The sequence below is a fragment of the Cricetulus griseus genome, chromosome X (genome assembly GCF_003668045.3).
Source record: "Cricetulus griseus strain 17A/GY chromosome X, alternate assembly CriGri-PICRH-1.0, whole genome shotgun sequence".
Classification (NCBI taxonomy): domain Eukaryota; kingdom Metazoa; phylum Chordata; class Mammalia; order Rodentia; family Cricetidae; genus Cricetulus; species Cricetulus griseus.
The window spans coordinates 73,703,666-73,729,689 of NC_048604.1; the positions used below are offsets into that span (position 1 = coordinate 73,703,666).

The 26,024-nt window shown below is 37.9% G+C and overlaps 1 protein-coding gene across 1 annotated transcript in view; it reads right to left on the reverse strand.

Annotated features, from left to right (window-relative positions):
• The window catches only part of Heph (hephaestin), a 73,624-nt gene that overhangs the window by 18,449 nt on the left and 29,151 nt on the right, over window positions 1-26,024 (reverse strand). The window contains exons 12-14 of the mRNA XM_035450257.1: window positions 10,386-10,599; window positions 8,843-8,982; window positions 7,953-8,084 (exon numbers count right to left, since the gene is read on the reverse strand). Coding sequence (XP_035306148.1) covers window positions 7,953-8,084; window positions 8,843-8,982; window positions 10,386-10,599 — 486 coding nt within the window. The remainder of the gene's footprint in view (window positions 1-7,952; window positions 8,085-8,842; window positions 8,983-10,385; window positions 10,600-26,024) is intronic.

Here is a 26,024-nt window from a genome sequence, read left to right on the forward strand (position 1 = left end):
CCATCAGGGAAATGCAAATCAAAACAACTCTGAGATACCATCTTACACTGTCAGAATGGCTAAAATAAAAAACACCAATGACAGTTTATGCTGGAGAGGATGTGGAGAAAGGGGAACACTTCTCCACTGCTGGTGGGAGTGCCAACTTGCACAGCCACTTTGGAAATCAGTATGGCAACTCCTCAAGAAAATGGGAATCAGTCTACAACAAGATCCAGCAATTCCACTCTTAGGCATATACCCTAAAGAAACACATTCATACAACAAAGACATCTGTTCAATGATGTTCATAGCAATACTATTTGTAATAGCCAGAAACTGGAAGCAGCCTACATGCCCCTCAACTGAAGAATGGATAGAGAAATTGTGGTACATTTACACAATGGAGTACTACTCAGCAGAAAATAACAATGGAATCTTGATATTTGCAGGAAAATGGAACTCGAAGAAACCATTCTGAGCGAGGTAACCCAATCACAAAGAGACAAACATGATATGTACTCACTCATATGTGGATTTTAAACATAGAGTAAGGGATTACCAGCCTACAATCCACACAGCCAGAGAAACTAGTAACCAAGGATGACCCTAAAAGAGACAAACTTTGTCCCCTGGAGAAGGGGAAAGGGTCACCATCCCCTGAGTAAGCTGAGAAAATGGGAAGGGGGGGGAGCTACGAGATTGAGAAGGGAAGAAAAGGAAGAATGCAGAGGTCATGAGGGAGCAGAAAGGTTGAGTCAGGTGTAGATTAGAAGAAAGGATATGTGATATGTAGGGTTTTAGTTGGGGGGTGTGGTAGGGGAGGAAGGGAGGGAGAAGGGAACTGGGATTGTCATGTAATTCAATCTTGCTTGTAATTCAAATAAAAAATATTTAAATAATGCAATTTTTTTAAAAAAAAAACATCATTAGCTCTCAGGAAAAGGAAAACAAAAATTGAAAATCTCAGTGATCTTGTTTTGCTTTAGCTTAATGGTTGAATTTTCTCTAACATGCACAAGGACATGGCTTTGCCTCCACCATTGCTAAGTAAGCCCAATATTATATCACTGGTCACATATGATTTAATAACTTCAAGTAATTCTCATGTTCACTAAAGCTAAATGCTTCTAAACTATATATAATCTTGGAATCCATGTCCTCTGGTATTAGACCAGCAGATGAAAGCTGCTTGGTCCTTTGTATTGTAGCTTTTAAAAATGGATTCAGTCTCAGTTATGACCCAAGTGCTATTTAATTTTGTAGCTCCATATCCTGTTCTCCTTGGTGATGCCAATGTTTACCACATTTTTTCAGGTCTCACCTGTTTTGTACCTCACTCTCCAAAACTCATTTTCACTCTGACTTTACATAATAATAATGACATTGCCAAATTCTTGTATAGCACCTTTAGCAAATTGAAATCCCGGATTTTCAAAAGAAACCTTTGTAGATAGGAAGAGAAGGTCACAGACAGATGTTAAAGTAGCTGTCTAAATGCCACACATAGGACTGAAATTTGAACGTATGAAACCTAACTCTAGAATTCTATTCCTACAATCTAGATTAATAACTTGTCTTGTCATTGTGACAAAATATCTAATATAAACACCTTAAAGAAAGAGTTATCATGAGTCACGTTTTTGGTACATCATGAGTAGCAGGGAATAGCAGAGCAAGCAGCTTCCAATAGAGTGGTGGGGAGTAGAGTGAGGGAATGCCTATACATTTGCCTCTTTACTCAGAACAGCAGTATATAGGATGTTGCTATCTATATACAGAATTGGCCGTCCTGCCTTAATTTTTTTCTGGAAATGCCATCACAGACACACCCAGATAAGTATTCTACAAATTCCTACCAACTCTGCAGTTCAATTAAAGTGAGAATCAAAATTAACCTTCAATATTATTCTGAAGACTCTCATCTCTTGTACTGTCATTACCAAGTCTAGTGCCATATTTGCATTTATATTCACTAGTCAAGTCACTCCAGTCTCAGACGAGGAAGTTCTCTTTTTATGACATAAGATTACTACTTTAATCAGAGTTCCCAATGCCATTTCTTCTTGTGTATTGTCAGATTTACATTCACCATCCCACCTGGATCTTTAACTTCTTTGCTCATCCTTCTTCCCATATACACCATGCTCAATTCTCTCCTTGCTTCTGTGGTTCCCCTACACTGCTGCTTCTCTCAACCTAATCATGCTTCCTTTATAATTAAGAATTTTACAGTTCTGCCAACATTTACTATCTCGATTTCCTCATTTCCTTTTCACTACTTAATCCTCTATCTGTTGTTGGTCCAAATGTGTCCCTTCCAAAATATTATATATTGAAGTCTTAACCCCTATTAGCTCAGAATCTGACCTCATTTAGAAACATGGTCAAATTAGAAACAAGAGGAAATCGGTTTTAAATGAGGTTAGTAGGGCAGGCCTCCAGTATTATCCAGTATCCTTATAAAATGGAGAATTTTAGGTGTAGAGCCACACATAAAAAGAAAATGACCAGAAAGTAGAGTGCTCTGGTTGGTTGGTTGGTTGGTTGGTTGTTTTTGTCAACTTGATACCAGCCAGAGTTATCTGGGGGGAACAGCAGTTGAGAAACTGCTTCCATCAGATATAGGCAAGTCTATAGGCATTTTCTTTCTTTTGTTTGTTTGTTTGTTTTTTTGAGACAGGGTTTCTCTGTGGCTTTGGAAGCTGTCCTGGAACTAGCTCTTGTAGACCAGGCTGGTCTCGAACTCACAGAGATCCACCTGCCTCTGCCTCCCAAGAGTGCTGGGATTAAAGGCATTGTGCCACCCTACCCACCCACCCCTGGTATAGGGAATTTTCTTAATGATTTGTACCACCCCTGGGCAGGTGGTCCTGGGTTCTATAAGAAAACATGCTAAGCAAGCCATGATGAGCAAGCCATAAGCAGCCTTCTTACATGGTCTCTACTTCAGTTCTTGCCTCCAGGTTCCTAACTTGAATTCCTGCCCTAACTTCCTTTGATGATAGAACGTGATATGGAACTGTAAGCCTTTGCTCCTCAAGTTTATTTGGCCATGGTCTTTATTAAGTCCATAGAAACCATAGAACAGACATTGGTATCAGGTTCATGAGATATTGCTGTGACAGACCTAATCATACTGTTTTGGAAGTGGAAGTACTTTGGAACTTTGATCTAGGAAAGTCATTGAGTGCCCAAAGCTTAATGGGAGCTTGAAAGGTAAAAATGCTGAAAGAGATGCAGATGATGGAAGAATGGCTTTGTGCAGTTTCAGAAGGAAACAAAGACTCTCCAAGGGCTATTTGTGTGATGTTTTGTATTAAGAATCCTTGATTCTGGTCAGCTAGAGCTGAAGACTCATACGTGGTTAACAAGAGACTAGCCCTACTAAAGTAAAACCTTTGCTATACTGAAGCAAATGATGCTGGTTCTGTTGGGCTGAGAAATAGGCTTCAGGTTAAGAAGAGACCAGCATCATTTAAGAGAAATCTCCTGGTACTATTTCCTCAGGATTAAAACATACAAACTGTGGTCCAGGTTGGCCAACACTGTATCTCATGCTGGCAGCCAAAATTGGTAATGAGCTAGAGTCAGGTGGTACTGGTTTTGAGGATCTGAAGAGGTAATGGGGAGCATCTGAGGGTTGGCAATATGCGGCAGGGATAGGAGTCCCTGAAGAGAAGACAGGAGAGACCACTGGTGAAGATTCATAGTTAGTTGCAGTGGAGACTCCAAAATTTTGGAGATACCAGTACTACGGGATGACCACCAAGGACGGCAGCAACTATTGCTTGGAGCTGGCCTGAGCTTATGAGACAAACTGATTATGCTGCAAAAGACAGAGATAGATAAGGAAAAGTGCACAGGCCTTTGGAGCCCAAAAGATTTTGATCCTGTCCCAGACATCAGGCACCGAACTATTTACAGTGTTGTATCGTGAATTGGTTTTGTTCTGATTGTTACTGTGCACTTGTTCTTCCCTCTTAGAGTACAAAAATATGCAACTCATATTTTATTTTTAGGAGCCCACAGTTGAGCAGTTTTAGACTTTTACCCTTAGGTAGGTAATCCTATATGTGAGCAAACCACAATGAGCAAGCCAGTACACAGTATTCCTGTATCAGTTGCTGCCTCTGTATTTCTGCCCCGATTTTATTCACTGGGGGTTGTGACTTGAGAGACCTGAGATGAAATACACCCCTTTATTCCCAGGTTGCTTTGGGCCATGGTGTTTAATACAGAAATGGAAAATTAAGGCAGAAAACAAGGGAAAGATGGCTATCTACAATTCAAAAAAGACTGAGGTCTGAAAAATGCCTTCCCTCACAGACATGAAAAAAATAGGCAATCTTTCCCTGTACCTTAGTGTAGACCTCTAGTCTCTAGCAATTTGAGACAATAAAATGCCTGTTGTTCATATCATTCAATTTGTAATATTTCCTTGGGCCACCCCTAGAAAATTAGCGCAACTTCCATATGACAAAAATCAGCAGTTAATTTGGATTCAGGTCTGTCCATCGCATGACCCACAGGCTGGAGAGGTTAGCAAGTAGAATCCTTCCACAATATCTTTTCCCCAGAAAGAAGATAGGGTAGCCTAAAAAGAATCATAGTTTTCAGGGCTTAGGACAAGGGTGTTTGATGTGGTGGTTTGAATGAGAATGGCCCCAGAGGCTCAAGTATTTGAATACTTGGACCGCAGGTGGTAGAATTGTTTGGGAAGATTAGGAGGTATGGCCTTGTTGGAGGAGGTGTGTCATCTGGAACTAGCTTTGAGGTTTCAAAAGCCTATACTGTACCCAGTTCTCTCTCTGTCTCTCTGTCTCTGTCTCTCTGTCTCTGTCTCTGTCTCTGTCTCTCTGTCTCTCTCTCTCTCTCTCTGTCTCTCTCTCTCTGTCTCTCTCTCTCTCTCTCTCTCTCTCTCTCTCTCTCTCTCTCTCTCTCTCTCTCTCTCTCTCTCTGCTTCCTACTTGCAGATGAGGATGTAAGCTCTCAGTTACTGATGCCTTAGAATCATGCCTGCCTCCCAACACTGGAGAAGAAGAAATAGGTGGGTCTCAAAGTTTGAAATCAACTTGCTTTACACGGCAAGTTCTAGGCAAGCCATGGTTACATAGTGAGACTCTCAAAAAAAAAAAAAAAAAAAAAACAGTCAAAATGAATACCTTGGAATACATCTAACCAAAGAAGTAAAAATTGTCTATATTAAAAACTTTGTAACACTAAAGGAATAAAGCAAGACAATACAAGATAAAAATGCCTCCCATAATTATGGACTGGAAAAAAATAATATTGTGAAAATGGTTGCAGTACTCAAGGCAATCTACAGACACAATGCAATCCCCATTTAATTCCAATGCTTTCTTCAAAATTTTTTTTTTAAAAATCTTAAAATTCATGTGGAGGCACACCCACAAAATACCAACAATAAATACTTTGGATAGCAAAGGAAATCTGAGCAAAAAAATAATTATCCTTGGTTGCATGTCAAACTGCACAGGTAAAATTAGAAAACATCATAGAGCTGTCACAAAGCAGAAACACAAATCAGCAGAATAGAGAAGCCAAATATAAGCCCATGTAACCATAGCCACCAGATACCTGACAATAATTTCAAAAACATACATTTTAGAAAAGTCTCTTCAAAAAATGTTGCTAGTAAAACAGAATAGCCACATGTAGAAGAATGAAATTGTATCCCTATCATCTCTTACCTAGCACAAAAACAACCAAATTAACCTAAGTCCTAAACCTAAACTGCTGGAACTGTCAGTTCGAATAGTATGGAAAACACCTGAAGGCATAGGTATATGGGAGGACTTTCTAAAATTAGATTGCGGTTGCTCAGTAAATAATACCAACAATTGGCAAATAAGACCTCATGAAATTCCAAAGCACTGAACAGAAAGGAAACAGTTGAATGAGTGAAACGACAGGGTACAGAATGGAAGAAGATTTCTATTAGTTGGATATCTGACAAGATTAAAGTTTAGAATATAAAAGAACTTATAAAAGAACTAAACCATGAGAAATCAAACAATTCAATTAATGAACGAATGAACAGTTCTCAACAAATGAAATATAGTTAATAAACAAATACAAACTCGCTAGTCATCAAAGAACTACAAATTAAAACTACATTGAGATTCCTTCTCATCCCAGTCCCAAAAGCAGTCATTAAGAAAACAGAAAAAGAACCAAAGAACCAGGAAATCTTGGTGCATGCCTTTAATTCCAGCACTCTGGATGGCAGAGGCAGCGAGGTATCTGTGAGTTCTAGGCCACTCTGGTCTACAGAGTGAGTTCCAGCACAGTAAGGGCCATTACACAGAGAAACCCTGTCTGAAAACAAAACCAGAAAGAGAGAGAGAGAGAGAGATGGAGAGAGAGAGAGACGGAGAGAGAGATGGAAGGAGGGAGGGAAGGAGGGCGGGAGGGAGGGAGGAAGGAAAGAAGGAAGGAAGGTAGGAAGGAAGGAAGGAAGGAAGGAAGGAAGGAAGGAAGGAAGGAAGGAAGGAAAAGTAAACAAAAAAAGAAAGAAACCCTTACACACTTCTGGTTAAAAAGTAAACTTGTCACTATGGAAATCAGTATGGGGGTTCTTCAAGAAAAACAATCCTGAGTATTTATTGAAACAACTCCAAGTCAACCTATTACAAACATTCCTCCATATCTATGTTTTATCACAGCATTACTCTTAGGAGCTAAGTTGTGGAACTAACCTGTGTTCAAGAGAGTGTTACATAAGGAAAACCTTATTTATATAAAGAAGGAATTCTTTTCTGCCATAAAGAAGAACAAGCTTGTGGCATTTGCAGGAAAATACATAAAACTGGAGATAATCACATTAATCAAACTAAGCCAGAAATGCAAATATCACACGCTTTCATCCATTTATCATTCTTAAATTTGTATAGAAATATATAAAATCGTGTGTGTGTGTGTGTGTGTGTGTGTGTGTGTGTGTGTGTGTGTGTGTGTATGTGTGTATGTGTGCATGTGTATGACCTGAAAATATAAGTAAAAGTGTCCTGGAGAATAAATGAGAAAGGCAGAATAAGAAAGAAGAGAGTAAGGGAATATGGGGCAAATATTCTCAATGTACAACAGTATATACTTACATGAAATCATCTTTACAAAATACTGTGCCACATGTAATGTATACATACAAGAATTTGAAAAAAATGAAAAATAAATTTTAAAAGGAAAAAACTTATAAAGACAACTAGAGAACACCCTAAAATGAATTTTAAAATATATTCAAATTGATGAGATGCTATAGACACATTTATCGCTATAGATATCCACATTAAGCTCAAAGAAAGATATAAAGGAATAGTTCAGGTCTGATTTGACTATCACCTAACACTTCATACATGCTTACTTATGAATTTACTTCATATTGTAAAGTAGTAAAATTATACAGATTTGATCCAGCTATATTTAGAGATATGGCTTTGAGGAAGTTATTAGGGTCGAACACTAGAAAAATGAGTCCTCTGGTTTTATGAGCATACACATACACACACACACACACACACACACACACACATTCATTTTCTGTCTGTGATGGTTTCTCAAAATTCAAAGTCCTTGCTGAATGGGGTTCTCAAATCTTATACTTGTAGAACTGTGAGCCAAACAAACCTCTCTTATTTATTAAAGTAGACTATCTCTGGTATTTCCTTATAGTAATCAAAAGTTACATATTGGTACACACAAACAACCTAACTTACACTCTAAGGTATTTGGAAAGTTACATTAGTCATGTTGTATACAAGGTATTTTTAACTGAACTACAGGAACTACTCAAAAGGAAAACCTGTCTTCCACTCCAATTCACCAGTTAATTCCCTCTACCTTTCATTGAACCACACTCCCAGACCAAGAATATAAGGTGTTTAAAGCAATAAACTAGAAGAGTAAAGTAGGACTGAAAAGCCTTTGTCCCTTCACTAAGTGTTCCAACTCACCAGGCTCAGCAGCCTGTGGCCAGCCAGTACTAGATTCTAGAACTCCATGGGCATGTATGGAATAAGGTCGACTGGCATTATTCTTGAACACCACAGTTAAGATATCACCAACCTCTCCTCTGATAAGTGGACCTGATAAATGAAAAAAAAAAACACGAGTTTCATTAGCAGGGGAGTGAAATGGGAGACATTAAAGAATAAGGCACAACTGCAAGATCCATAGAATTGGGAATTAATCTTCCCAAGACTAAAAGACATGCCAAGTACCATTTTCAGATTCAGAAGTCCTAAAATTGGTATTGTTGCTCACAACATGGGGGTTCCTCAAAAATGGAAATATGCTTCCTATTATCCCTACTTTCCTCATCCTGTTTTTCTCTACATAATAACCAAGAGCTCTAGACATACTGAATTTTGTAGACTCGTTGATAGGAAGGACTGAAATATTGCCATATATAGCACATAGAATAGCTGTATTCTCTTTAGAGGCCAGTGGGTTCTGTTTGGTCTAGGATGAGAATAAAGAAACCCATTATACAAAAATAGCATATAGCCTTGATTAAACTGAAGTATGGGGGTAATTGTGGCTTTGTGTATACTTTTTCTTTTTTCTTGCTAGAATCCCTAAATTCTCTTGCCTCTGGAGTCTTTTAAAATCTACTACCTTCAGAGGATCCATATCTCAAAGGTGTAGAAAATCGAAACAATTTGGTCCATGTTATTGCAGAATTCATGTTTCTGCTTTCCCTTAAGTGCTTATATTCATGTCTACTTCATAAAATAGGACCATACTTTTAATAGCCCACATGGAATATCTGAGAATGAGGGATGGGAAAGCAAGCCTCCCTGATACAATATGGCTGTCCAGGATGTAAGTAGAATTCCCTTACCCAGGATTCCCAAGTGCTCCTCCGGTCCAGACCTCGGCTGAGGAATCCTGAAAGTACCATCAGTGTATTCCCTGAATACAGCTTTCTTATATCTGGATCCCAGGAGCCCATCCTTGTTGCTCAGGAAAACATGACCATAACTAGAAGAATCCAAAGACTGTTATTAACACCTGACCTTCAACCTTTATTTTCAGGTATAAGGAAATTAATTTAGAACTATTCTCATGTCAAATATGAAAAATGTAGCTCTATCCATTATAATGTCAAATTGCATTACCATGATTGAAAATAGCAAGTTTGTGAAGCTACTTTAGTTATTTTCCTTCATCCAGATAGATATTTTCAGTATGCCTAACTGAGCTAAGAATAAAAAACCTGTGGCTTTGGTTCCAGCCTTAATAGAGACTTAGATTTGGAATTATATTAACAAAAGGGCAAGACACAACATGTCAGCTGAACACCCATAGTTGCTGTTGAAGACCAAAAGTGGGAACACATACTTCTCATTAAAGGATTCTTAACAGTTGACAGTGTTTATCATTCATTTTTACAGTGAACACTCCAAATAGGTGGGTCTCAAAGGTACAATCACTAGCCCAGAATTGACAGGATTATGGACAGAAAGACTATCACCCAGAAGGCAGCCAGGACTTAGAGTTAAATCCACTGTTCCTACCCTTATTCTCCAGTAATGTTGTTTCAGCTATGCATAATAGAAGAAATCAGGGTTAACAGGAAAAACTTCACATTTTCTCACTCCCACAAAATGTTTGCATGAAGACTTCAACCTAAACTTATATTGGTCAAGTACTGACAAAAGATACTGAAAGCACCACAAACTAGAGAAAACTACTATTAGTAATACTTTGTACCTCAGATTGTATTCACTCCTCCCTCTCTTTAGTAATAGAACCACCTAGGTTTTATTGGGACACATGGCTATTCACACAGATGTTACACGTAGTCATATGAATAAGCTTAGGAAATAGAACATGAGAAAAATCGATATATAAATTGTACAGGTCTACCCTTACAGGCAATGTTGTTTACCCTAATTTGAAAGCTGGGGATAGGCACAACTCAAATAAGCACCTGGGTCCCAGAGATGAAAGTACAAGATGAGGGCAGCTTGGCTCACCTACCAGCCCTGGACTGTTCATATGTAAATAACAGATAAAATTGTAGCCTATTTAAACTACTCTCTTTTGGAATTTTCCTGTTTCCCAGCTTGGTCTGTACCATAATAAATGACCTTGAGGCATTTCATTGTTTGAGTAAATGCCTAGGAACTTTAAATACCACTGTAGGTACGTTTTAGCTAATTAGAGGGGAAGCAAGGCTAAGAGGGCAAGAATGTAGGCAGGTCTTTCCTTCAGTTCAATGGCTAATGAATGGAGAAGAAACCTCAAGATCCCTCTCATTCTAGACTCATATTGGCATCATAATGGGTGGTTATAAAAAATGCCTCCTACTCGTAGTTTCAGCATCTTCACCTGTGAAATGATTTGCTAAAGCTGTTATCTTTCCTTTTCTGAAGCCTTACCTGTCCTTCTCAGATGTGTTGTGCCATTCCAGTTCCCAGCTTCTATCAGGGCAATAATCCCACTCCACCTCTTCGGCCATGATGTAGTAGACTCTTGAAGCCTGGTAGTGTTGTCGTGGGCTGTCTTGACGACCAGAACACTGGGAGACATTATAAACTGCCCTCATCCCTGCTTCTCTGTGTCTGCCTGCTTGGCAATAGATTTCAAATGTCCCTAAAAGACAATTGGAGAACAAAATCTGAGTGAGAATACCCATCGAAGCACGTGGGGATGTCTTCCCTTTTCCTAGTTATACTTCAGAGGAAAAATAGTTCATGAAAAAGCTCTTACACATATTCAAGTGCATTACAATTTGTTGAGACTACCTATGGGCATTGATGGCATATGCCTTTAATCCCAGCACTCAGGAGACAGAGACGGGTGTAACCCTGTGAGTTTGAGACCAGCCTGGTCTACAGAGCAAGTTCCAGGACAGGACAGGCTCCAAAACAATACATAGAAACCCTGTCTGGAAAAACAAAAAAAAAAATTGTTGATACTAAAGAGCACAGAAGAGGTCCAGTTCCAAAGCCACTGTGTTAATCATTAAAGTTTTGCAGGAGAATAAAGTACTCCTCCAGGGTTGCCATATCCTTGGAAGCCCTTGTTCTTAGATAGTTGGTAACCCTATTTGTTACTTACTAGCTATCTAAGCTTGTACCAGTTTCCAATACTCTGTATGTTTCAGTTCCCTCTTCAGTAAATTGAGAATCATTTTTGCTTACTTCATTTGGCTGTGTTACAAACAAATATTATATGGCTGGCAGGACTGCTTAGCAAGTCAAAGTATTTGCCCCAGGAGTCTGGCAATCTGAGCTCTATCCTTGAACCCACAGTGAGAGTAAAAACCCCACTTCTAAAAGTTGTACTCTAATTTCCATATGTGTCATATCATAAATACCACCACACTCACCCATTCCTATCATATGCATATACATGGCCAATAGTAAATAATCAAGAAGGAAATACAATATATATCACTATGTCTAACAAATGTTCAGTACGTGAAATTATAAGTAAGCAGTAAATAATACAGCTTAATAATTATCATTTGATAGAAACACTGATCTCTTTTTTTCCTATGAAATACCCCCCAAATAGAAAACCCTACTAACAACAACAAACAAACAAATCATATGGATTTAAATAGATGTTTAAAAGAAACTGTCTGATCACATGGATGCTTACATAATAGATCATCTTTTTCTCTTTATTCCTTCCTTCCTTTCTTTTTCTTTCTTTCCTTCTCTCTTTTTTGAGATAGGGTTTCCCTATGTAACCCCATGTAACCCTAGCTGTCCTAAAACTTGCTTTGTAGACCAAGCTGGCCTCAAACTCAGAGGTTCACCTGCCTCTGCTTCCCAAGTGCTGGGATCAACGGTGTGTGTCACCACACTTCGCATACATGATAGATCTTTTAAAGGTGATATTCTAGGTTTTATACTAGGAAATATTCAGACATCTATCTTGGATATCTGTCCATATCTACATGGACCTGTCTCCAGCCACAGGTTTCTGTGTCACAAACTCTAGCTCAGATTATGCTAATCAAATGGAGCTAACTATGTTACATTTATTGTTTCCATTCTTCCCTTACCTTGTGGCCTATTGCCTACCCTACCACTACAAACATTTCATCAATTTCAAAGCCTCTTATGAACTGTCCCTATACTATAATCCAGCCCTTTTCCCCACTCAATTATTTTGCCAACTAAATCTTTTTATCTGACTGCCTCCTTGCATATCTCATTCCTGCCTTGCATTTTTCACTCATGATGTTATTCCTGTCTGACATATATGTTCATCCAACTCTCAAACTCTATGAGAGCCCACTCCTTCTCCAAGACACAATTCATAGTTTAACTCCTTCAGAAATCCCTCCCAGATGGCTTGGGCCCTAATTGACACTATACTCTTGACCTTTCCATTATTATGTGTTCCATACTTAATGGCATGGTAAGAGACTGAAATGTTCTATATTTAAAACTAGCACCTTACATTTTTGATAGACATCTTGAAAGAAAGGGTCTTCTCATTTCTTTTCATATCTGCTTCCCAGATCTTCTATCTTCATCATTCTCTGTATCTAATCCATCAGTAAATCCTATCACGTCTTCCTTTAACAATCACTCTTTTACTCCATTCCTATGGGGGTCTACCTCTTGGTGCAAACCCAGCATAGCCCTTTCACACCGGCCTTCTCAGTCTATCTCTATTCATTTGTGTTACCCACTGGCCGAAAGAAGCACTCTTTTCCAGTGACCCCACAGCCTACTTCTGTTAGAAATAGAGAGGGCAACAGCAACCAAAGAAAAAAACACCCACCCCAAAAAGACAAGACCAGATATGGACTCCAAGAAACTCCTCAAACATCATAATTCTAGATGTCTCAATCCCAGTGCAAAATTTCAACACGAGGCCAGGCAGCTATGGTGCATGATTCTAATCCAAGCACTCAGAAGGCAGAGGTGGGCTGATCTCTGGAGTTTGAGGCCAGCGTGGTCTACAGAGTGAGTTCCAAGACAGTTAGAGCTATACAGAAAACCCTTGTCTTGGAAAAAGAAATTGAAAAAGGAACAGACAAGAAAATATGCCTCCACCAGAATCCAGTATCCTTACTGCAGAAAGCACTGTAGAATGTAATATAGCTGAAGCACAAGACAAGGACTTCAAAATAGCAATTATGAATATGTTCAAGGACATTAAAGAGGATATGAATGAATCATTTAATGAAGCCCATGGGGGAAAACCACTTGAAGGAAATAATAAAAGTGATACAAGAAATGGTAGTGGAATTTAACAAAATAGAATAATTAAAGGAAATTCAAACTGAAATAAAACTGGAAATGGAAAATTTAGGAGGACACACAAAAACCTCAGAAGACTCATCAATAGATTATATGACATGGGGAAGAGAATCTATAACCTTATAATCATATAAAACATACCTTAGCCTACTGCACTTCAATGCCTGTTTTCTCTCTATATATATCTTTCTTTTAAAATAGTCACCTTACATAGCCAAGGCTAGCTTTGAACTCACTATGTAGCAGAAGCTGAATTCAAATTTGTCATCCTTCTGTCTCCATCTCCACAGTTCTGAGAATATATGCATGAATCACCATGCTTAGCTATACTGAACTTTTATTGACTCTTGAACAAGTAATGTTTGTTCTCACTCTCTGCTCAGAAATCTTGACATTGTTCCTTTTCTCACCATTTAGGGTTCAGGTTATGGATCACATTTTTCAGAGAGTATTTCTCTTGGATACATTTATTTAAAATAACATTATCATCATTTTATCATATCACTGTCTTTTGCTTTCTAGCTTGTATCAGTATCTGAATTTATTTATGTATATTAAGAATATTCTGTGAGAAAACCTCCTATCTAGGACACATATGATGGTGCATGTCTGGAATTCTAGCACTTGCACAGCAGAGACTATTCAATGATTGTCTGGGATACACAGCAAGCTTCACACAGCTGTATAGCAACATCATGTATCAAAACACAAAAGTTTGCATACTCAAAAAGATGGTTATGTGTTGTTTGAAATTTTCCTCTGTCTTGCCCATTTTCACAGGACAAGTTTTTCTCCCGCCCAAGGGCCCCATAGCCAATTATGAAATCATTACACCAAAGCTAATATTAAGTGGTAATTGTTTGGTCAATGGCTCAGGCTATTTACTGTCTAGCTCTACCTATAAATTAATCCATTTGTATTTATTCTGTGTATTGCCATGAGACTATGGTTTACTGGTAATTCTCCAGCATGTTACTCCTTCAGCAGCTACATGGCATCTCTCTGACTCCGCCTTCCTTCTTTCTGCATCTTTCCTTGGATTTTCCCCCAGCTATATTTTTCCCGGCTGTTGGCTGAAACAGCTTTATTTATCAACCAATAAAAGCAAAACATAATCACAGCATACAGAAGACCATCCCATATCAGTTATGCATCTTATTTAATCCACTATCACAATCTTAACAGTAAAAAGTGTTCAACTAATAGGGGTTTAATGACTAAATTAATAAGCAAATGGAGTGATTGATGCACACTGCCCAAAAGCCAGGATAGTAAGGTGGTTTAGAAGGTCCTGGCACTTGCTGCCAAGCCTGACAGTCTGAGATTTCTTGTAGACCTCACCTGATGAAAGGAGAAAATCAACTCCACAAAGTTGTCATCTTGCCTCCAATCAAGTGCTCTGGCATGCACACCCCCATAAATTAATTAATTAAATTAAAATGGAAATATCAAAGTTATGTTATGGGTCAGAATCTAGTATTTTGTTTAAAAAAAAAGTCTGATAAACACTTGATGTTATGGAAGCAAATAGAAGGCATTTAGGAAGTGTCATATGATGTTGCATAAATTTTCTCGTATCAATGCTGTTTTTTAAACCACTTCTTTTTCAATACTCTTCTGTTTCAGGTTATTAATATTGAACATCACAATATTAACACTCCAAATCATTGTTACAACTACAACATCACCACAGGTATAAATACCTTTTACTACACCATATGCAGTAAAGGAACAAATCATTGGAGACAGCTTTCTCTAGTCAAGGTTTTGCTTCTCGATGTCTCTATAGTGATCTTTTCACCTCTGTCAGACTACAGGTATAAATCCTCAGTCAGGGTGTCTGCATTCTTAGAAAACCTTTACTGTGTAAGTTAGAAAAACTTCATCAAAGTTTCCTCCCTGCCATAGTTCTTGGCAGATAGTGCCATTATGAACTTGGCAATATCTACATACTTACTCCCTTTCCCCACTATCTTTAAACTGCCTGATTCACCCTCACATCTCCAGCACATAACACAAGAAGTGAAAGACAACAGATACTAACTGAAAAAGTTTAATAGAAAATACAAAATAAGGAATGGGAAATTAAAAAGAGGAAAAAGATAGAGGGAAGAAAAGCTACAGAATGGAAAGAGACAAATGGAAAGCAAGTAGGAAGAAAGCTAATGGAACAGAAATAAAGATAAATAGTAATAAAGATAGGCAGGTGAAACAGCTCAGTGTGTAAAATCACTTGTTGCCAAGTCTGAAGCTGCATCCCTGGGATACACATGGTAGAAGGACAGAATCAACTCCCACAAAATGCCTTCTGACCTGCACAGGCATACATGAGTGCACAAGCACGCATGCACATGCATGCGCGCGCGCGCGCGCGCGCACACACACACACACACACACACACACACACACACACACACAGAAAGAGAGAGAGAGAAAGAGAGAGAGCGAGACAGAGATGGAGACAGAGACGGAGAGAGACACAGAGAGAGACATACAGACAGACACAGACACACTAGGATACAAAGACAGAGAGACAGAGACACTGAGAGACAGACAAAATAAACAGACTATTTTGAAACTCACTAAAGAATAAAGAAGTAGGGAAAAGAAGAAAAATTAAAGAAATAGAAAAATCAAGGAAAATGGATAGGAAGAATGCAAAGAAAAACAAGAGCAAGACTCCAGCCAGGGAGGCAAGTAGGGTAACTGCAGATCTTCACATCTCCCTCCTGTCCTCCAAATCCAATATGCTATTCTCATCCCCAGCTCAAAGTATCTTTATTTGCAGATAATATGATAGTATATGTAAGCACACTGAAAAATTCCACCATGAAACCTCTACAGCTGTTAAACTTTTTCGGCTAAGTAGCTGGATACAAGATTAAGTCACAAAAAAATCTGTAGCCCTCCTATAAAAAAAATTACAGATTAAGAAAGGGAAACAATGCTGTTCACAATAGCCTCAAAAATACAAAAATACTTCAGAGTAACTCTAATGAAGCAAACAAACTACTTGTGTGATAAAAACTTTAAGATGGTGAAAGAAATTGAAGAAAATATCAGTAGATGGAAAGATCTCTCACATGCTCATGGATAGGTAGGATTAATATAGTCAAAATAGGCATCTTACTAAAAGCAATCTACAGATTCAATGCAATCCCCATCAACATTACAACACATTTCTTCACAGATCTTTGAAAAGACAATTTGCAGCTTCATATTGAAACACACACACACACACACACACACACACACACACACACACACACACACACACACCACGAGCACGCATGGGTGAAACTAGGGAAGCTAAAAAAACTCCTGGATAAGAAAAACAACTGCTGTAGGTATCACCATCCCCAATTTGAAGTTGTACTAAAGAGCTTTAATAATAAATACAGCATGGTGTTGCACAAAAACAGACATGTTGGCCAATGGAATGAATTGGTGTCCCAGACACAAATCCATACATCTATGAATACCTGATTTTGATAAAGAAGCCAGAAATAGACATAGGAAAAAGGGAGCATCTTCAATAAAGGCTGCTGGTCAAATTGGATATAGAAGAATGCAAATAGATCCATATTTATCACCCTGCATAAAACATAACTCCAAATGGATAAAAGAATCCAAGGTAAAACCAGAGATACTAAACCTGATAGAATAAAAAGTAGAGAATAGTGTTGAACTCATTGGCACAAGAAAAGACTTTCTGAACAGAACACCATTAATGCAGGCACTATTATCAACAATTAATAAATGGGACCTCATGAAACTGAAAAGCTTCTGCATGGCAAAGGATACCATCATTTGAAAAAAATGGCAGCCTACAGAATCAGAAAAGTTTTTACCAGCTCCACATCTGATAAATAGCTACTATCTAAAATGTATGAAGAACTAAAGAAAAAAAACTGGTCATCAAGTTATAACCCATTTAAAAATGAGGTATAGATCTCAACAAAGAATTCTCAAAAGTAGAAACTCAAATAGCTGAGAAACACTTGAAGAAATGTGCAACCTCTTTAGTCATCAGGGAAATACAAATCTGAAACACTTTGAGATTTTATCTTACTTCCATCAGAATGATTAAGACCAATAAAACAAATGCTTCTGCTGGCAAGGATGTGGTGGAAGGGGAACACTCACTCACACATTGCTGTTGGGAAGGCAAACTTGCACAGCCATTATAGAAATCAGTGTAGTGGTCTCCAGGAAGTTAGAAATTGATCTACCTCAAGATCCTGCTATACCACTCTTAGGCATATACCCAAAGACACTTCACTTTATCACAAGGCACTTGCTCAACCATGTTCATAGCTGCTGTATTCATAATAGCCAGAAACTGGAAACAAACTGTATGTCATTCACAGATGAATGGAAAAAGAAAATGTGGCACATTTACACATGGAATATTACTCAACCATTAATAAAATGAACTCATGGAATTCGCAGCTAAATGGACAGAACTAGAAAAAAATCATACTGAATAAAGTAACCCAGAAAGATAAATATGGACTATATTCACTTATATGTGGCTATTAGCTGTTAAGCCAATGACAACCAACCTATAATATATAGAACCACAGAGATTAGTTATAGAGTAAGGAAGGTACTAGGGTCTCAGATATTTCTACCTAGGAAAGAGAAATAAAATAGGTAATTATGGAAGGGTGGAGAGGACTGGAACAAGGGTATCAAATGGGGATATGAGTGATATATAAGAATGAGGGAGGGAATACATGAAGAGACAGCTAAAATTAAGGACATTTGAGGGGTAATATGGAAGCCTAATACATTAAAAGATTCCTAAAATATATACATGTATGAAAGTGATCTAAATGAAATTGCCAAATAATGGGGAGACAGAGCCCCAGTTGGACATCTCCTATCATTCAATAAAGTTTTCACTACTGGTAATGAGTTACATCTAACTGAATTACTGGCCAAGGAGTTCTCATGGAAACTCCCAAACACCCCAGGCTGTTCCCAAAACTATAGGTTGCTCTCCAAAAACTGACTGCAATACCCCATTGCTGAAGACAACATCTACACAATTCATTGCACACAGAGAAATTGAAATGGTCCCTCCATAGAGCCTTTACCTCTATGTACGAGTGTCTTTGGTACAGGGAGGTACACTTGCAGGCTACCAATGGAGGAATATAAACACCAACCCAGCTACAAACCTTTGGATATACAATTGTGTCCTGTCTGCATGATATCCTGGTTCAATAGTAGCACAAAGCTTGTAGGAATAACCAAGCAATATATGATTTGACTTAAGGCCCATTCCAAGAGATGGAACCCATACCCAGTACTGTTTGGGTGACCAAGAACCAGAGACTAGATAGTCCAGGGACCTAAGAAAAAACAAATAATGCAAGTCTACTAAAAGAACTAGGAATAAAATGACTCCTAATGATATTCTGCTAACTCAAGATCAGTGCCTTGCTCAGCCATCATCAGAGAAGCTTCCTCCAGCCAGCCAGTATGCAGAGAGACACCTAGGAACACAACCCCTAAGTGGGAAATTTCCATCAAATCCCTCTCCTTAGGCTTCAGGGAATCCTGTGAAAGAAGAGGAGGAAAAAGTGCTTTTTGCCAGTGAGAGGAGGGGGATGGAGGTCACCATAGAAACAAGGACTTCTAGATCAACATGTGATATCAGAGAGACTGTAGCAGTATACACAGGGCCTGCAAGGGTCTGAGCCAGATGGGGTCCTAGATCTGAAAGAAGTGGACATATGTATGCTCCCATTTCTAATCGAGAAGCTACCTCTAATTGACAGCCACTTGCAAATGAAAATTTAGCTTTTTCCCGAGAGAGTCTCACTGAGGAAGCAAAACACTCTTAAGGGTAAGCTGCATGCCCAGCAGTAAAAAAAAAAAATGCAATGGCTTCTTTGGAGATTTTTTGTTTCATAATGTCATGTCAGGACTCTTTAAAATTATTTTTATTTTATTTATATTTACACCCTTTGCGCACACACACACACACACACACACACACACACACACACACACACACACACACATATATATATATATATATATATATATATTGTTTTATGGGATTCCTGAGTTTGTATTTGAGTAGATCTGAGTCTATCTGTTTCTTATGCTTTTCTTGGGCTCTTTTTCCTTTTGTTTGTCTGTTTTGTTTTATCCCAATGTGTTAATTTCTGCTTTATCTTGAATTTTATTGTATTATTATCCCTTAGAAGTATGTTCACTTTCTAATGAGACAGGAAGTGTGTGGATCTGTTTGGAGTGGAGGTGGGGAGGAACTGGGAGAAATAAAGGGAGGGGACACTCTAATCAGGATATATTATATGAGAAAACAATCCATTTTCAATAAAATAAAAAAGACAACTTAGAGCAAAATTAAGAAGAGACAAGTGTAGAAGAAAATTGGTAAAGTTAAGGAATAGAAGAATGCAAATAAGAGCATAAAGATAAGGAAAAACAAACTGCAAGATGGAAGGTAAACAAGAAAAAGAGAAAACATAAGAAAAAGGACAACAAAGCAAGAGAACAAAACAGTACACAGGAATGACAGATGAAAGGAAAATGAGAAATTCAGACTCATACAACAGATGAACAGACAACAGCAGACAAAGGGAGAGCAAAGTAGAGAAATCAAATCTGTTCTCATCCTTGCTTACATGATAGCAGCTCTTGTTTAAATGATACCAAGAGGATGTGCTTTTGTGTTCCTAATGTAATACTGATGCATAATTAGTGACTCAGATTTTATTATTAATACTTTCAAAATGACAACATTTTGGTGCCCTGTATAAGGAATCTCTAATGTGTTTAATCCATACATTTTGGTGTTCTCTGTGAGATACTTTTAATGTATTAGTGAAACATTTTGGAGCACCCAGTGTGAGAGCAGGATAGACTTAATTTATATGAGTGCATGGGGAATTATCGCTTGTGGGTGACACCTAGCATGTTAGGGATTTGAATTTTGGGTGTCTCAGTAGCCTGTTACTCTCCCCCAACCTCCCTTTATATGTCTGCAGTGGGGAACAGCATCCCAAGGAAAAGGGAAATCTGGACGTCTCAGGTGGGAAGAAGCCACAGGTCACTCTTGGTAGCAGTGGTCCATGACCTGAAAGCTCTTCTCTAGCACTACATCTTTTATTTGCTTGTTCTCATTTTTAGTCAAGTCCTGTTTAATTCTATTTCCACTTCCACCACAAGAGATGGCTTTCTTTTAAGCACACCAATGCCCAGCCTGCCTTTCCACTTTGCCTTCTGAGCTCACTATGGAGAATGTCTTGATTCCTCTATGTCATATCCATGCACAGCAGTTAACAAATTTTCTTTAAAAAAATTAGATCTGAGACATCATTAAAACAAGCTTGTAAAGTTTCATGGAGCATACCATACATATACAATTCCTCTGGGGCCTCTTTGTCCCAGGCCCTATTTTAATCACACAATTTAGTAGCCTGGACACCTGCTGCTAGAGCAGCAAGCAAACCTCTGCCAGTTCTTCCCCTGAGGCTGCCTGGTCAGTCCAATCACAGCTTTCAGTTTGAAAACATTCTGGCTTTCTACTGTCTTGGCCAGACAAAGGATGGCCATGTTTCTTGCTGATAATACAAATCTGAGAGTTTGAAAAGAAAGTTCAATTACCTGAGTCTCTAAACTAAGAAAATTTCTAAACTGAGGCACAGTTGCCCTCCAGTCCTCAACTGGCTAAAAAAGAAGTCAGTAGAGACTCGAAACAGGCTCACAGCCTATGAAGCAAGGCCCTAAAGTAAGTCAGTAAATAAAAATGAACTCCCTGACATTCAGGGTCTTGTTCCAATATCAGACAAAAAAAAACCCACAGAACTTTATGGCCTTTGCTGGAAATAATAAAGAGGTTGCTAGCAGCTTATTTCTTTCATTGACTTGTGAAAATATAAATAGTGACTAGACCTCTTTAACTGTTTCAAATGTGAAAAGCAGGCTTTGCCTTCTCCTAGAGCCAATAGGCTTCCTACTGAGAGAAGTAAACTCACAGACAGGTTTCAACTCAAAACTACCATGCTGTTGCTATTGACTTAAAGATTGCTTTTTACTACATCTTTACAGCCTAATAATGAAAAAGATTTGCCTTTCCAATGACTACTCTCAATAATCAAGCACCCATATCTCATAATATTAAAAGGGGAAAGCAACACATAAAAATTCAAAGGATAAATGGCTGTAAAGAAAGAGTTTTAGTTAAAAATGGGGGGGGCTAAAATGGTCAGATGTTTCCATATGGAAAGGAAAGGTAGAAAATTTATGCAAGTTGTGAGTGTCTGAGTAGATGATTCAAAGTATGTGAAAGACAAGACTTACAGATGGTACATATGACATTAAAACTTCTATGATTAATTCATTGGTATTAAACCTCTACTTAAATCAATGGGTTTTCATAAGTTGTACATACTAGCCGCTAAAGATTTACAAAAACAAGGTAAAATTTTCACAGACATGGTCTAAAAACCTTAAATTTCTTTTGGATATTAAAACTGTTTTTCCTGTTTGTGCTGATAACTTTTAAGGTTTCTTTTTTGCAATAGTTCAGAAACTAATCAACTGCAAAAGTTTGCTGAGGGTTTCTCTGCTATGAGGATCTCAAGAGATCAAAATGGACAATGGTGCTTCTGATGATCTCGAACTTTATATCTTTTTGTCAACTTTGAAATGGCCGTGTCTCTCCTGGTTATGAGGAATGCCCTAAAACCCCAAGGACAAGTCAACAAGTTTATTTGTTACTCAAAATATACATAAATAAAAATATGGGGAGAATAAAGGAACTGACTGCTCAGTAGCAACTTGCCAAAGCAACATATACTTGCAACTTTAAAAATTGTTTCTCTCAGTCTTTTCCCTGACACTTACAAAAATTAACATCATAAAAAGCAAAGAGTTTTATCCAAACCCATGATTTTATATAAATTCTTTCAAGGTCCTAAACCTTGTTTGGGTACTATTCCCTTTATAACTTGGGGCTAAGGGTTCATATCTCTGCTTTCTCCTACATGCCTTCTCTTGATTACAACAGGACTGGTAAAGTCATACCATGAAGTGAAACCAGAAGACAACCTGGTAACAAAAGACGGACACTTGCCTGATTTTCAACCACACATAAACTGCATGGCACTTCTAATTGGTACTCTTTACCAAAGTTACTCTCACTACAATGATATTCTCTCTCCTGGTTTTAATTCTAAAGCAAGCCCATGCATGCCTGAATTCCGGTTAATCTGGCTTGCCCATGACATGCAGAATCTGCTTCAGAGCAACTTAATTATTCCCTTGAACATATATGTAGAAAAGATTCACTGCAATGATTATTGCAGCTGTTCCAGCTGCCACAGTTAAAGCTACAACTGCTAACATATCCTTAACTCAGTCCATCCAAACTAAGACATCTGTAAATTCCTATCTTCAAAACAAACAGCTTGAAATGATGTGTTATACTAACAGGCTCAACCTCTCTATTTGCTTTTCAGGATTAAATCTTAAAATGTGGTTTTTTGCAGGAAGAACCACTTCTTTTGTCTGCCTCTTTCCTGAAGTACTAGCATGCTCTTGTCTACTTTTCAAAAGGACCACCCTGAACAAAGTGATGCTGATTTAGGCTCCCCCTACCATACACCATACCATGACCAGCTCTTCACCAGAGACTACCTCCATCGATGTGTTACTTCTTCAATAAAACAAAAATGAAAGAAGTGTGGTGATGCAACCTGATGCAAATATTTCTTCAATTCTAAGAGCCTAGAACTTTGCTGGACTGCATAGCCACAGTTAATAATAAACCTTGAGGCCACTTAAGACTTCTAGCCTACTATGTACTTATCCTGTTTAATTAGCCTGCATTTAAGAGAACAATGTAACAACCAACCTTACTTCCCTTGGATTTGCCACATAATCAACATTCACCACCCATAGCCCTAATCTTAATTAATATAGTCTTCCATGTCCCTTACCTACAGTAATACATGTGTTCTAATAATCATTTGCTGAAAAGAGCAAAAATAGAAGTTGAGAGCATTGTTATAAAATGGACATCTACAATAAATGTTGGAAACAGCCTTCAGATATTGCTGGACAAACAATGATGTTTATAGTACTGCTTGCTAGCCAGGTCAGTTAGGGTGAATGACTTAACTCCTTATAAAATTCTGTTAAAGATTTCTGAAAAGGATCCTCATTCCTTTCCCATGTGATACTTTCTGTGCTGTTCAAAAATACAGAGCAAAGTCCTTTGTTGGGGACAGACAGCTAGAGATACAGGGGCAGATTCACAGGACAGCATTCAAGCAGGCACACAATCACACACATGCAACAGAAATACAGAGGACAGAAGATAATGGGAGGAATTCTAATCTGGGTTTGTTCTTAGTTAAATGACACTGAGAGAAAATGCTTTGATTTTTTTCCCTTAATGCAACAGTGACAAATTTTATTGGTGACTCGGAGTTTACTATTAATGTCCTCAAACTGACTACACAAAGGAAATGGGAAAGAGAAGGAAGGATGGAAATAACGAACAAAGAAAGAGCTCGGATGACAAAAAAAGGAACAGAGGAAAGAAACACTAATCAGGGTCTGAGTGGTAAAAAAAATTATCTATGCTATTGAATAACCAACATGAGTTTAATGGAGCATAATATATTCAGGCTTTAACCTTTTATCTGACACCTCCTTTGGTATTAAAGAGCTAGTAGTCTCAGTATTTCAGTCTGACTAGCTGAGACCCACTATTTAAGGTGCTATTTTTAAGTGCAAGATGATATTTTCAATTAAAGGTACTATAAGCCCATTAAAACCAAAAATACATAAATGAAAAATATTACAGCAAAGAAGAAATGATGACAATAGGCCTGCATATGGATTCTTTAAACATTTCTTTCTGTTTATTCTTTAATATCTGATTTTGTTGTTTAGCTTTTGTTTTTTTCAGACATAAGTATGAAAACATAGCATGGTGAATTTTCAACATGGAATTTTATGAGGAAGTCTTGTTATATTGCTTAGGGTGTTGTCAAGTTCTCTGGCTTAGGTCATTCATTTTCCTAATTTAGCCTTCTAAGGTATTTGGACATGTGCCACTGTGCCTGGCTACAGTGAGGTACATAAATCATCTGCAAAGCTGAACAAGCACAACTGTATATTTATTACTGCCCATCAATACTAGTCTCCGCAGAACTGTAAAGACAGATTCTGATCTAGATTGTTCATTTTATTACTTTGATTTGGGGGAACTACTCACAGTGGTCTCTCTCCCCCTTAATAACACAGCAAGTGTCTGGGGACAAATGGAAAGTTCAGATTCAAAATATCATTCACGAGTGAGAATTAATAGACTTTGATGGAGGAAGAACCAGAGGAAAAGCTAAAAATTTATAGTGTGTACTTCTTTTTGACATATTTTTTATTTTAAAACAATCTTTTCTCAGTCAGCACATCTAATGAGAAAGTCATTTATCCCTTTCAAGTAAGTATTCTTTGTATCAATTAGTAAAATAAGTGAACTTAAGTGATTTAAAAGCAGCCTTACTAATTCCAATATTCTATGACTTGACATTTCTTTGACAAAGAAGTTTTAAAAATAATTAATGTGCAAAGAAAGAAGAAAACAAAAGACTTGTTTTCACTAGTAACAAAATTCAAGAATCTTAGTCAATAGTGACATTTTAAGCCTTATACTTGAAAACCTACTGTTATATTTCCCTCCAGACTTCTCACCATTTTTGTGGGGGTTTTCCATTATATTTTCAGATGAGATCTTATCCTGTTGCTCAGGCTGGTCCCCAAATCCTGAGCTTAAGCAATCCCTGTCTCAGTCACTGAAGTTACCAGGACTATAAAGACATATCATTCTGTCTAACCAGAATGTTTTAAAGCTACCCTTTTGGTTCATTGCATGACAGCAAAAAACAAATAATAATTTCATTCATTTAAAGTTAGAGTGAAGCCTAACAAAGGATGCAGATGTTCCTGGGGACTCGGGCTGGGTTTTCAGAAAGGAGATTAAATTGGGAGTTTGGCTTTGGGATCACAGCTCAGTGCTATGATCTTTCTCATTCAGAGCTGGGCATGCCCCTCTGGCTTCTTTCAACTATATTAACTGATGTGGATAATTTGCTAACAACTCTTTCTGGACAAGAAAATGCTCTAGGTAGATGGGAAATAATAGGATATCTAAAGAGAAAAGCATTGTGTTGTGTTTGTAAAGTTCACATCCATGAAGAAATTTTTAAAATTGTTACAAAGAATTGTTCTTTTGAAGGAAGGAATTATGTTCCAAATATGAATAGAATTTACACACAATTAAAATAAAAGTTAAAGAAATAAAAATCAAAGTTTAGTAGAGACTGTGGTGATTCGGAAAGTTGCCTGGCTAGGAGGAGAAGACACCCTAGGGACTGAAGAAAATTCGGGTGCATTATGAAAGGCTTGAGGTTAATGGAATCTGAGAAAAACTGAAAAGCATTTGAGTCAAATTTCTTGACAAAAAAGGGGGAGAGAAGAGAGGAAGTGCAGAGAAGAAAGGAAATGAAGAAGAAAGAAGAGGGGAAGGAAGGAGGGAGGGAAAAAGAGGGAGGGACAGCTGATTCTGTACACATTAGGGAAGTGATTAGAACAAAGTGATTAAAAGGTCCTTCTGAGGTTTTGATTTCTGATCTAAAATGAATCCAAGTAAAAGCAGATTGCTTATGCCATGCTTTTTGGTAGTAGCAAAGCAGATTCTGCATTCCAGATCTTCAGATTTCTTGTCCCTCATTTTCATAC